Source organism: Hetaerina americana, unplaced genomic scaffold (assembly GCF_022747635.1).
Source record: "Hetaerina americana unplaced genomic scaffold, ioHetAmer1.1.p SCAF_5, whole genome shotgun sequence".
NCBI lineage: Eukaryota > Metazoa > Arthropoda > Insecta > Odonata > Calopterygidae > Hetaerina > Hetaerina americana.
In genome coordinates, this window is record NW_027287095.1 from 58,878,499 (window position 1) to 58,893,000 (window position 14,502).

The 14,502-nt window shown below is 37.4% G+C and overlaps 1 protein-coding gene across 1 annotated transcript; it reads left to right on the forward strand.

The window, feature by feature from the left end:
• The first annotated feature begins 1,549 nt into the window (after positions 1–1,549).
• Positions 1,550–9,451, forward strand: LOC139694076 (cell division control protein 6 homolog). The gene is made up of 9 exons (XM_071592501.1): positions 1,550–1,814; positions 1,929–2,093; positions 2,176–2,408; positions 2,592–2,758; positions 3,150–3,411; positions 4,219–4,414; positions 5,988–6,217; positions 7,362–7,502; positions 8,629–9,451. The coding sequence occupies exons 1-9, from the start codon at positions 1,550–1,552 to the stop codon at positions 8,725–8,727; spliced, it is 1,758 nt and encodes a 585-aa protein (XP_071448602.1). The 3' UTR covers positions 8,728–9,451.
• The last annotated feature ends 5,051 nt before the right edge of the window (positions 9,452–14,502 follow it).

Here is a 14,502-nt window from a genome sequence, read left to right on the forward strand (position 1 = left end):
GACAACGGGTAGGGAGGGTAAATTAATATTTATGCCAGCTGCGCAAAAGGGTGAGAGCGCCACTGATTCTAGGGGGCAATTGAAAAAATGCCAAACCCCGAGTTTTGCTCCACCGGCAATCCCACCGGCTCCACCGGCAAACCGTTAGCATAGGCGAAACCCCCTATTAGCATAGGGGACGTCAATCGCTTTTGGTTAGCTCTCCCTCTTCAAAATAAATTCTTGAACGCAGAATTGAATAAACAGTTGATCAAGAATCGTTTACTTCGTACCTTTGTCTAGGAGCGACTTTTTCTGTTGTCTTTTTTGAATTTTCGTACAGCCTAGAATGATTTCTGGAACAGGTTATGGGTATTCACTAAATACAACCTCGGGTTGCAGGGAGTGATTCCATTACGCATGGAAAAGTCAGGACGGGGGACGAGGCGGGACGACTGGGGGCTAAATGGGGGACAAAAAATGGTCTAAACCTTAGGGGGTCCTCGATGCGACGTCCCTTTGTCCAAAATCCCCCTTCCCACTCGATATTGGATGCCGTTACGACTGTGGTATGAACGGTGTATGTGGCGGCACCTTTATGGCTTTCTAGTGGGAACGATATCTAGGTTCACGAATTCATTGGTTTTTCTACCAATGCGTAAACGAGATAATTTTCTCTAGAGCCCGAATTAAATGAGGATATTAATCGTCATTTACGGCTTTCTTTTTTGTGAAATTTTAAACCAAAACTGTTCGTCGCTCGGCGAACTCATGCTTCATTCTCTTTGCGTTACTTTGGCAGGTTCTTGACATTAATACTCCCCGTCATGGACTTGGACGCACAACACTCCGCAAAAGGGCAAGCTTTGGGGAGCCATAGCCAGGGAATAACCCTATTTTTGAACTCATAGGTGTAATTATATATGCATAAAAAGTTGTATACTTTTACTGTTTATCAGAATTATTTAAACATCTTGTGTTTTTGAAGTTGATCTATCAGAAAACAACCATTCAGCCATTAAATTGTAATTTTTTTGTTTTTACCCTCCCCCCTCCATTGTGTGACCTCCTCCAGAAGTGAGAGTTTCAATTTATTTTGCTGGGGAATCCCGACTTGAAGTTTTATATTCCGCTCAGAAAGAAGAATGGATTTTTAAAAGCTTATTGTGATTTTTCGTGCATCATTCTTTCCAAAAACTTGTCAGAGGTTAATTTCCAAGAAAAATTTCGCAAATATTGCATACATTCCGATGCGTTATGTTTGTCAACGTGTCTTACCGTCAGCTGGCAGCACCGCAGCACTGCCGGCTTTTCCCGCGCGATCATTTGTGCAGCTGTCGTGTCACTGCGTGTGCTTGGGTGAGTGGTCTAGTGTTTTGATAGGGGAAAGTAATACTAATAATACTAGGTGCGCTTGCTGAAGAAAATGTTTCAATCGTAGCAGGAATTCTTCAGAGACGTTTGAGTCCACTAGAAACAGAATCGGCGTGTCGTCGCAGGGTTTAATTTATATAACAAGCACCTGGTTTCAATTTCATCACTTAAAGAGTCGATCACTGACCACTTAAGAATGTCTCTTTCTCAATCGAAAATTAAGTTTAATGTTCGCAAGAAAAGGAACTGTCTCAAAACTTGTAATAGTGATGAAATATCTGAAGCTGTTTCAAGAAAGCCCTGCGAAATTTCGCTTAATTCAAAGGATCCAGCTTCAAGAAGTGAAGAAGAAACTGATTCTAGAAGTGATAGTGACGCGGAAAATGTTGGAGAAACAATCTCTTCATTTGGTAGAAAAATAAAGCGCAAGTCACCTGTTTACTTATCAGAATTATTTAGTGGTAAGTAATTTTTTTCGACTGTTTTTGGAATGCAGTGAATGAAGTATGTTGTTTGCGACTGGAAATGGCAACTCTGCGGATCGTTTTAATATTGTTAATTTTATTGCATTGAAGGTTGGTCACCCAAACGAAATCGGAAGGCGGCAACTGGTGATGGCAGAAGTTCATTGAATGTACATTTGAAGACGAAGTTGAACCTAAAAGAACAAAGTGAAGAAGAGAAGGCAAATCCGAAAGATTCAAGTTTGAAGCCTAAAAAATTATTCGTTGATGATCGAGGTGTGAAACTGAACTGCATTATTATGTCTTTTATGACCACCCTTCATTTCCATCAATAATATTTTTTTCCTATCGAAACCAGTATCAAAATATCGCGCCGCCCGGATTGCCCTCGGTGCATCGTCCTCATCGTGTGAAGCTACAGATTCCGACGGAGATTGTGGTGCCCTTATAGGAAGAAAGGAACAGTTTTGTCATTTACGGTCTCTGCTGCACTCTTGTATCGAGAACGAAAGTACTACATCCATATATATTTCTGGCCCCCCAGGCACAGGGAAGACAGCCTCCCTTTGTCGTATAATGGAGGATCCAAAGGTGAGCTTAAACTCCTTTTTTTGCCCTTTTATTTTTACTTACGCATATGTTACTGCGTGGTCTTCACAATTATGATTTTTTGTCGACAAATGTAGCTTACTCTCAGGATGCATCTGTGTTAACGTTTAAACGTAGTTATTGAGATCCATTGATCAAAATTATCACAATATGTACATTTTTCAGGTACGGAATAGTTTTAAGTGCATATATGTAAACTGCACATCAATGAAAATGGCATCGAGTATTTACTCACATGTAGCTAGAGCCTTGGATCCTAAAGCAACAGCCAGGAATGAAAAGGAGTGGATTTCAAAGGTTGAAAGCCTTGTTACTCGTTCCAGGAGGAGGATGTAAGTTCTACATAAACAATTTCCTCACTTTGATAGAATCCTCTGGACTTGAGTATTTTTAAGAATTATTACTTATAGTGGCATTAAAATTAGATATTTTGTTCCCTATCCATTAATCCTTTTCTTATACTGGGTCTCCTTGTTCAGAGGAAATCATGAAGTTATGAAGCAAGTGACATTCTGAGATCCTTTAGGTTTTGAATAAGAATTTGATGTTCAAGAGCATAATCTTTGTTCTGTACTTAGTATTGAGTTGCACTTCACCAGTCATTTAAAATGTCTATAGCTGTTGATGTGTGTTTAGCTGTGTTGTGATTGCCTAATAAGATTTCTCTGGGCATGATCAATGAATATGGCTTTTGGATTTATTTTATTTTCCCCTTTTCAACAGACTGATTGTACTGGATGAAATGGATCAGCTGTTAGTTGGTGGGGGAGTCCGCAAATCCAGCCAGCAGGATGTTTTGTATTCTGTGTTTGGTTGGCCTCATCTCCCTGGCTCTCGAATTTCCCTGGTGGGTGTTGCAAATGCACTGGACCTCACTTCTCGAGCCCTGCCTAGGTTGCACACCACACACCCACCTTCTCTAATCCATTTCCCTCCATACACAAGGGAAGAAATACATCAGATTCTCCTTCATAGGCTCACTAAGGTAAGCAAGCATGGATATGGTTGGATTTATTTTGTGTGTATAATGTGATGTGAGACAAAATAAATTTTACGGGTGCATCACACATTTGTGCATTGACTAACAGTGCCAATACAAGAAATAACTACAACCTTCAATAGTTATGTAAAAAAATTTAACTCAGGATACTATGATGTATCTTAATCTCTAACTTTTTTGGCAGTCCCGTTTAAAATATTTTACTGGCAGTATTTTGAATTCTAGCCACATTAGTTCATAATAGGATGTTTTCTTCTCAGAAACTCCCAGGGAAAAGTTTTTCACATGCACAATGTCTCTCCATCTGATTAAACATGATTACCGCTAAGAATCACTTCACATTGGTATCCATTTTGTTTTATTACTAGATTATTTTATGACTACAAGGGAGATAGTTTCTTTGGAAAATCTTCTTCAGCAGTTTTGGGTGTGCCTTGATTTAAATTTATTTGAATATTTCAATGTATTTTCCAGCACATTAAACCAAAAATCAGTAACAGTGCAAGTCATTACTCTGCCATTTTGTGTTAATCCATTACCCCCCCTTTGTCATAACCTCCAATTGCTGATCTTTTGCAAAGTCTCTTTTGCTCATTACATTGAGTAGGCAATAATGCATTCATTGGTTATTTGAATCGAGAAGTGACCTAGATGTGAAGAATATTTTTTATATAATCTGGACATTTTTCCTATGAATTCATTTTTTTATAAGTATAAAAGTTATAATTACTTTGCCAAAGGTTTATAAAAATGTGTAGTTCTTAAGGCTCATATTTGCAAATTTCCGTACAGGCTGGTGTTGGAGAGGTTTTCTCAGCACCTGCATTGACGATGCTGGCAAGCAAGGTAGCATCCGTGTCAGGAGATGTTAGACGGGCCCTTGATGTTGGCAGAAGAGTTGTTCAGCTTGTTGGTGATAGAGATGGCTCTGTGAGGAAATCTGCTCTTTCGGGAAATGCCTGTGTTCTCAAGCCCACATCTGACGATGGTAGGTTGTATAATTCATAGTTAGATTCTCCTTGAAGTATATGCACAATGATTGTTAACATAACCATTTAGTACTTGTGAAACACACTTAATGTATATTTTATGAAATGGGCATGCTGGGCATATTTGCAATATGTACTAAACAGTTATTTTATAGTTAAAGATTTCAATAACAAAAAAATATGAGTTGGAGGTGTCTGTGTTAAAACAAAGTTTCTTTGGATGGCCAGAATACATTTTAGGTATCATCCATATTGTATTTTGTCTTGTCTTCATCTATAAACTATGTTGACTTGAAGAACTGGTCTTTCAAGTTATCTATGTATTTAACCAAATACTGGGGAAAATATATGCTTAATGACCCGCTCACCCAATTAATCCTTAAAATTTGTGTGACTCATGTTTTGGGAATATTACGTTATTTGTTGCATAGGGCCATCCAGTTCTGTCCCTCATTGGCGTTTCAATGTGAATGGGTTTGCTTCTTTGGCTGGGGTGGTGGTACAGCTTCATACACATGCACACAATGCACTGCCTTGCTGAAACTGCAAAATGTTGGGTCTTAAAAATTCACAAATTTCCTTTGAACATTATCTCATTAATGGTAATAATATCCATCATTTTGTTAAAATCGAAATGCATCTCTTTCTCTTTAATCTGTCTTATTTTGTGTGCATCATGACTGAATTAGACAGTAGTATCATAATTTGTTTGAGAAACTTAATTGCTTATCTTGGTGTGTATAGGTCATGACTTAAATTTAGAAAATTCATCGCTGAATATGTAATTAGAAAATGAGTGAATGAAAATGTGTTAATGTCTCTTATTAGTATTAAATCATGTCAGTTAGTTGCATTCTTTAGATGATGCACAGTTTTGGTTTTGCGTGGGCAAAAAATGCTCACCTGCAAAATAAAATAATCAAAAGGAATTGCTTAAAAAATGTTCACAGAATTTTATCAGTTATTCTCTGAGATGCTACTATGTGAATGTGGCTGGCGTCAGAATGCAATTCTAATATTTTGGCAATATTGTAGCTATAATGGCATATAACTCTTTCATTGCTTATATATTATATTGGTAATAAGTACATTGTGCTCTTGCCATGGGTCTATTAGCGAAAGAATTTTAGTTTATGCATTGCATCATTCTGGCACCGAAGGAAGTGGGTATTAACCGCCACATACTTTCAAATTGACAATTCTCGCCGTCTAATTTCTGCTCTAATAAGTGAGCCATGTGGTTGTAGGTTTGAAAAAAAGCTTACCTCAATGCTCTCTCAAGTTGAAACTCCAGGAGGTTGGTGTGGGTATGGTGATAGATCTTTGAGGCAGGTATGGCAAGTTGACATCTTAAGCATGATTCCATAACTTGCTGCAAAATTAAGCATTGATTCCCAAAGAAAATTAATATATAGAAATATTCATTCAAAGTTCATCAAAATAATAAGTATATCTAATTATGTGATTGCGGTGACCTTTTTCCAATGTTCTCCACAAAAATGTGAAGAGAAAGTCTCTTTGCATAGCACATCAAGTACCAATCTAATTTTGTATTGTTAATATCTCTTCCAGGTACTAATTCTAGCAGTCCAAGGAAGAGGACTACTGGTTCTGTTGTGGAACTCCATGAGGTTTTGTCTGTGCTCAATGGTGTATATAACACTTCACAATCATTAATGTCTTCATCATCAAAGGAGGCTTCTAAGGAAAATGGACTCCCTGTCCAGCAGAAAGTTCTTTTATGTTCACTGATCCTTTTAGTCAAGAAAGGAATGAAAGGAAAGCCCATCACCATTGGAAGGGTATGTTCCACTATTGTAGTGGCAATCCATTTTCTCATACTCTCTTATTGAGGCCATTTTTCACAGTTCACATGGTGTATTTGCTTGATAGTTGTTTTGTTTCAGTGATGAATAATATTTATCATTATGTTGTGATACTCAGTAATTTGTTCCTTTTATTTTGTTAAGTAAATAATGCGTCATGATAAAATGCCACAATTTATACCCGAGTGTGCACTTCTTAGTCTCTGCTTGGCTTTCTTTTTTATTTAAGATGTTAAGGTGAAGTGCCATTTCCATAAGCTACTAAAATTAGACTACTTCGGAAGCTGGTTATCAAATATCCAACTTAACTCTTCAGTGATGGCATAACATGAGTAGATATGTGGTATTGCATGTTGTATTATTTCCATTGTGTATTGTGAATTGCGTACTTTGCTTTTCTCTGATTACTTTAGTAATGCAATAATTTTAGTCCTTAATCATTTGGGAGATTTAAAAATTAAAAAAAAATTTTTTAAAACCGATTAGTATGTTTCATAGCTGTTATTTATAAAGTGTTGGTTCTAAATGTTGTGCTATAAGGTGATACTCATTCTATTCTCAAGTTTTCTGTGGGTTCAATCTGTGTGCTAATTACAAAAATAATAATAAAGTAAAGCTTCATATAGTAATATAATCACCTTTTAAACTCCAATAATTTTCTATATCTTTTCAGCATTATTATAATGTTTTCCATTATTAAATCCACCCCTTGGATGAAACTTAAGAGGAATTATTTTTTCCTATTATTAGTCAATCTGAATAAAACTGATAAAGTAAAAAATTTCTTTATGTAATTGGAGTTGTTGTACCAATGAATATGAATGAAAATAGAGCAAGCTGTATTGGGACAGATGATTCCTGTGAAAAGGGGAAGTTTGCCATTCACAATGCATCACAACAAGTGCTTCAGTTGGGCACACCCAGTCATTCAATGTTGTCATCAAAGAGTTTCCTTGTGTGGTTTTTTGTATCAATGCGTATTGATGTATAATCTTAAAAAAAGATTTACTAAGTTTATTATGCTCTCACAGTGTTTCTGAGCTGTATTTATCTGAATTGGCATCTGTTTTAGCATGGCTCCTTAAAATGACTAACTCGAGGAATTATTGAATTTTTACAGCTGCATGAGGTATATTGCAGAGCATGCAAAAGAAGGAATATTACTCCTTTGGACCAGTCAGAGTTCCATAGCCTTTGCACCTTAGTGGAGACGAGGGGAATTATTCGCTTGCAGTCTGGAAAAGAGGCAAGACTCACCAAGGTATGTCCTGGCATTTCTATAATACATGCATATCTAAATATTATTGAGTTGGTACGATATTTAAAACTTATTCATAGAGCAGGGTGTTTCGCCTTTTTAATGAGGAAGAATTCTGCGGAAAATTCTAAATGCCCTGATAATTGTTGGAAGGAAATACGAGTGTGTCATTAAAACTGAGAAAGTTCTCTCCTGCTTTGGTTTAGGTAGAGTTAGTGAGTATAGCTATAAACTGTGTGCATTGCATATGTAGAGTAGAAGTTATCGTTAATGCCGACCAAAACAAATAAAGAACTCATTAATGTGTACTTGCATCCAATGTTTAATATAAGAATGCCAAAGTTATCATTTGCCTTAGTACCATTAGTAAGGCAGCTGTGAACTATTTACGAGGATTATGTAAATTAATCACAATTTATGCATTGTGCTTGCAAAGCCTTGGTGATTGTCATATCCCTGTGCGGTATATGATTATTCCGTGGTGTATTTAAGTTGTACAACATTCAGATAATCACAGAGCAATTGAATACTGTGGCAAAATGGCAAAAATAGTCACTCGGCATAGCTTATAAAGGTGTTCTTTTAACTAGAGAGACAGATAATGGTTAATATGTTGTCCATTATCACGATTTTGATGCTCATTGGGAATTTTTCTTTTCTTAGCACCTTAGAACAATATAAGAGTACATATTTTGATTCATTATTTGCAAAGTAGCTTTTGCACTAAATATCTTCCAAATGTAATTCAATTTTAGAATCTTAATGGTTATGCTTCGGTAAATATGCATGTCATGGATGGATATGTCTAGAAAGAAAAGGTTTGTAATTGTACATACTGGTTGAAACCCTGGGCCTTGACAATTAAAATTGAAAAAAAAGGTGATGAAATAACAAGTCTCTTTCTTTCCATATCCAATCTTGGAAAGTTTTCTCGACATTAAGGGTGCCAGTGCACACTTTGTTAAGCAAGTTGTAATGTTTTTCACTGCCTACTTTTATGAGTGTTAACTATTTCTGTTATTTGTAAAGGAGCTTTTTTGTGATCAAATGGTCAGTCAGCTGATGATTTGCATTGGCATGCGCTAATAGTAAAATATTCGATACAAAAAAATTGATTTTTCTCTCCCAGGTTTCACTTCAATGGGATGATGAGGAGGTTGAGTCTGCCCTGATGGACCAACACATGCTTGCTTCCATCCTCAGTGACACATCACTTCTCTCGCGATAAGACAAATGTATCTATTGATTAAGACAAAGTGAAGTAAAATGGAATTTTCTTCACATCTGGAAATACTGAATGATAATCATGACACTTGGCTATAATGCCATTGAGAAAAAAAAAACTTTCTGGTCATTTCACTACTTGCTCTTTTTGTAAAAACATGTGAATGTTTGCAAAAAATGGAAGGGCTCTCAGAGCCTTAAATTTGCTGATAGCATGATTATTTATGCTGCAATATTTTTTGTATTACCCCATTTCTTTTATTAATTGTGTGCAAATGCTATTATATGGCTGGATTACCTCATCTTTTTAAGCCTCCTGGGGAAGTATTTATTATGTTTTAGTAATAATTTTTCTTGTGAAAGACTGTTGCCTATACCTGAACGGTATAAACACAATGATTTTTATTCAGTTTCTGAATGTAATTTATTTATGTAGTATTATTTAGACGGGGGTGTAGTTCATGCATTTGCTTTGAATTCATATCGATGAAGAATATTTTCTGAATTTGTAATTTTTCAAGATACAATTTCATCCATTGATTTTGAAATAATGTTGTTTGTGCGTCACCCCTCCAGCAAAACAGTATGCATTACTTGCCAAGTGATCGATAAAATTTCTAAATTTTATTATATATTAGTTTGGTAGGTAATTGGTGCTGTTGTAAAGACTGTCTTGTTATTATAGGATTTGACTTATTTTTGTATAGTTATAGTTAAACTCTGATGAAATATACGCTATGGAAGTACAGATGAACAAAATGGTTTTCAACCTGATGGTAGGTTTGATAGGTGAGGGTGAAGCACTTCTCTGGCATGTGAAATTCACATGTTTAGGGTGTGGGAATCTGCCCCTTCTGCTGTGTTGCCTGTGGTTTCTCAGTCGGTCCTGCTGCATAATAGGTGATTGAAGCTTGAATTTTGAGTGCAGCGGGATCCACATTTGAACCCAGGTGACCAGCAACTAAATGCTTTAACCCATAGCCTGCCATACCACTGAAGGTGAAGTACTTGTTATTTTTCTCCTGTGTTATCCTCATCCTCTAATATCACAGTAAATAGTTTTTATAACTTCCTAGGAGAGGGAAGTAAATTAGATTTGAAGTTACCCTTCAGATTTTAGTTTGTTTTCCAAGACTTTGCCATCAAGAGATCAAAGGATTTATGGAAGTGTTCAAAAGTAATTTTGCTTTGTGGGGATGACTGATATGATGGAAAACTGAAAAACTTGGAGATATTAACCTTCTACAGACAATGTGATGATTTATTATGCCTAGTTTTGCTATTGTAGTATCTTCAGGCAAGTGCCTATGTAATTATTTGAAGGTTGTTTGTACATGTAGTGAAACTAGTTTTAATTGTACTTGTAAAACATTCAATTTTCATTTTCAATGGGAGTGAATTTCTGCAGTTTACTGATTAGCAATTAGGTAACCAAGAGGCCAAAATTTATGGAAATATTTGATTTATTTCCAAATCGATCAAATATTTATCAGTTTCCATCTCGCATATCAGAAGAATCTACGTACAATTTATACCCTCCTTACATGAAATTTACTCTTTGCTTTATTGGTAATTTTTCATAATGTTTCCAATTTAATCCATGATGATACTGAAGCAAATAATCTGAGTCATATGTTTCAAAATTTTAATTAAAAATATAATTCATTAATTGGAAAATAATTTTGACCAGATATCATGTGTGCAGTCATTTGTTTACGTTTGTATGAAGATTACAGGAGCAATAGTTAGGAGGATTGCTATTTATGTATTTTAAGCCTTGACAACGCTAAGTGCTTTAGGTGCCATCTGATGTTTTCATCTTGACCCTTTTAATGCTAACATTCCTTGGAGCATTTTATCATTGGATCATAACTTCTGTTGGTTACAGTAACTCAAATTTTGTCTCAGCGAAAAAAATTGAGTTAACTTGTGAACCCTTTGTGGGATGATTTTTTTACGACTTTTGACATGGATTATCAAGACTAGTGTGCATTGATCAACTTACTTCCTCTTGAAATGATGGTATGACTAACTCCATTTATGGCCGCCATTAGCTCAGCAATGAAAGTTATGTAGGTCATTTAAAATCAGCTGGTGTGCCCAAAAGCATTGTCACTGTGCAAGAACTAGTAAAGGAAGATCTTCATGTGACTTATCGTGAGATAGAGGCATCCTTGAGGATTATTACGACGAGCATCAATAAGATATTGCATGAACATTTGGCTGTGAAAAAAATTTGATTGCTTAGGATCCCGCATAATTTGGTGATTGGGTCAATTGTTGCAAAGAAATACTCAAGAAATACAATCGCGATGCATAAAAAGCTGTGTATAAAATCTTCACAGGTGACAAATTTTGGATCTATGCGTAGTGGCCCGAAACAAAACAGCAATCCACTGTATGGGTTTTCCAAGATGAGCCAAATCCAACCAAAGTGATTCGTTCCCGAAGCACATCAAAGCAAATTTTGCAAGCCTGTTTTTTCCGGAATAACTGGAGAAAGGGGAGACCGTGGGGAGAAAGCAATAGTTTTGAAGGAGATATGGCTTAATTACAAACACTTGCTTGGCGCATCACGGTAAGTATGGGTATATGTGGAAAATACCTGGGTACCCAGGAAGTAGTTGTCAGGCGATTTTACATTAACCAAAAATTTAGGAACAGCATGATTAATTTGCAGCTTTCCTGTGGCAGGTATATATTCCGATTTACAATTTAGTACTAATGTAGTGTTACAGTAGATTCAAGAGAATAAACCTGGTAAGAATTACTGCAATGGCATCAGGCATGCCTCTCCCCTTCACGAACCAAAATTGATCATCCCCTAAGTAATCATTTGCTCTGCTCTCCAACTTTTTGTTGATAATCCTGAGAATCATTTATGCTATGTGTAATAACAAACTTATTATTCTGTGGTCCTCACATATTCTAAAGAGTAGAATACCAATAATTAGAATAATTTTTAGAAAGTAAATCATTCCATTTGCATCAATTCCTAGATGCCATGTTTCTTAATATGAAACTAATACCCTGACTCAGTATGTAAAACAAATTATGCCCTAATTATAAAGCATTGTCTGTATAACTCTGGGGTTCATCATGAATTGCTCTTGCTATATCATGTTATTCTTTGGTGGTTGGGCACTGATTTTATTTCACCACTTTTTAGCTCCATCTCATAGAACAACCTTACATCCAACACTACAATAAGCCCCTCTTCAAATTCTTATACTTCTTTCCTCCCTTCATTCCATCCAGCATGCCTGTTCTTTTCCTCCCTATTCCTTGTTTCCATAACATTCTTCCCTAATCACAATCCAATATTCCATTAACTATCAAAATGCTCTGCATCCACTATTCCTGTAACCTTCAGACTCTACCCTACAATGCCAACCATGCCCAGTACTCCATATGTTTTCTCTTCTGTCCATTTTACTTTTTCTATCTTTTCCTACACCCATATCTCAGGATTATCCAATCCATGCCCATCATCTTACTTCAATGAACATCTTTCTGTGCCATGCAAAATCATTCTCCATATCAAGATTTTCAGTAATATTTTCTTAACATCTTTCCTCAACATCCCTGATATCAACTCCTCCCTTGTGAAAGTTTCTGTGCTTAATACAATTTAAAGCAGTTCTTCTTCTGATGTGGTTTTTGACTCATACCAAATACGAGTATAATGTTCAAGGGCTAGGTTACGTAGGAAGGACATGATCATTCATTTGTTCAGCATTTCATGTGGAAGACAGTACTTGATTTTTTGTCTCTGGCTTTTTGCACTCTTGGGCCATTACTGTCTGGTAGAGTCAACACTTATTTCTTAGAATATAAATTTTGAATTCTTTAAACAAAAAAGTTGCTATGAATGTGTGTCGTTCCAAAAACTCCTTCTTAGAAAGGAATCCTTGTTTGAATGAATACTTGTTTCCTCTCCTGCATTACAAATTTTTAAACAATAACTACGGTATTTGATGGAAACGGCGGTTGATGGAAAATCTTTATCATTTATCTCGTTTTACGTCAAAAAAAAGTTTAGGAAAATTGTTTCGCTTGTTAGGCCTCATTCAAGAAATGCTCCTAGTATATGGGATCCTTCTGAAGTTGTATTGATTACCGGATTAGATTGCGTGCAGCGCATAGGAGCAAGATTTGTGAAACGTTGTTATGATGAACTGAGTAGCGTTTCTAAATATTAGAGGATCTAGGTTGGGGTTCTCTCTTGGAGCTAAGATTAAATTACAGATGAAATCTCTTGCATAGTAAATTGGAGGGATGTCTATTTTGAAATGATGTTGAACATGTATTATTAGGCCTATTGTATTACGGTCAATGAAATTCTAGAGATTAAGCGTAGAATAGATAGATTTAAGATGCCATTTTTTTCATTTTTCCCACAAACAATGAGGGATCACAATATAAAGCGTTTGTCCGAGTGTGCTAGGAGGGAAAGGGTCAAGGGGAGTCTGGTGTGTAACCCCCTGCCGCACTCCCTAGCGGTGGCTAGCAGGGTAGTAAATAAATTAAACTATAAAACGTCTATGCAACGCAGTAATACCCATTGTCATTAGCTTTATACCAATAATACGATTGTAGGTACTTCTTACGTGCTTTTTTGTTTCAAAGTGGGTTTGAAAAGCAACTGTGTTCTTGAAGAAGAACTTGGCTAGTTACGATTGAAGCGTGCATTTTCTTATATTTTATTATTCATTGAAAATATAACAGCATATAACTGTAAAAATACTGTGCGTTTAATAGCATAAGAGTGTGACCGATTTTTCGCGGGAGAGGGGTGTTGGTGGGTTTGATAGGCGAGGGATGATGAGTCATATTGAGTACTGGTTGTGGGGGAGAGGGAACCCCTTGACGTACGCATGAGCTCCTTCGCCAAATCAGTCAAGCACACAACGAAGATTCGACACCGTCCGTCGCGGAAGCGTTGCGCCAATTCACCAAATTTTCGTTCGATTTGGACGATGAAACTCCCAAGGACAAGGTTTGCACCTTGCATGCCTTTATGGGTAACCGGATCCTTCCTCTAGACGCCCGCCCTCCCCTCCTCCCTCACCCCCCTTTCGCACAAGGGAAGGAAAAGTGGACAGACGGGAAGGCGCGAGGGTGACCTGGGTGGATGTCGCGAAAGCGTGAAAGACAACCCCCTCTCCCCCCGCACGGGTGCGCGGAGCGGATCGCAGCTCGCAAAAGCGTTGCTGCACAAGAAAAATGAAGCCGTCGAAATGGGACACCACGCGCATCCTTGACTCACCCACATCTTCCGCTTTTTAAGTGGGATCGCCGCGGTGACATTCCTCCTCCCGAGTCAGTCCTCACGGCATCATCCCTCCTCGCCTTCATCCTCCGCGACTCGCCTTTCGCAACGTGGCAACCGCTTTCGTGTTGGCGCCGTGAGGGCGTCTCTCTGGAGCCCTTGTCAGGTGACTGCAGCGAAATGAAATGAGGAGGAAATGAAAGGAAATGGCGATCGAATGATTCTCGTCGGATTCGCGATGTGGGAGTCTACCTTCGATTCGATGCCCCCACGACCGACAGTTACGATCATCTGCGCCATTGGTGATAAGTAGGTGATTTGGCTGGGGCAGAATTTATTTAGGGAACGGGTGGAAAGAAACCCGTTATCGGTATTAGTTCACCGATTTAACGAGGGGTCCACAGTTTAATTTCCCATCTGACGGTCGGCCTACTCCACTTGAAGTTCTCTCCACAAAGCACTTCAAGTAGGGATCGGGGAATCACTGAATAATCCTCCCAATTCAGG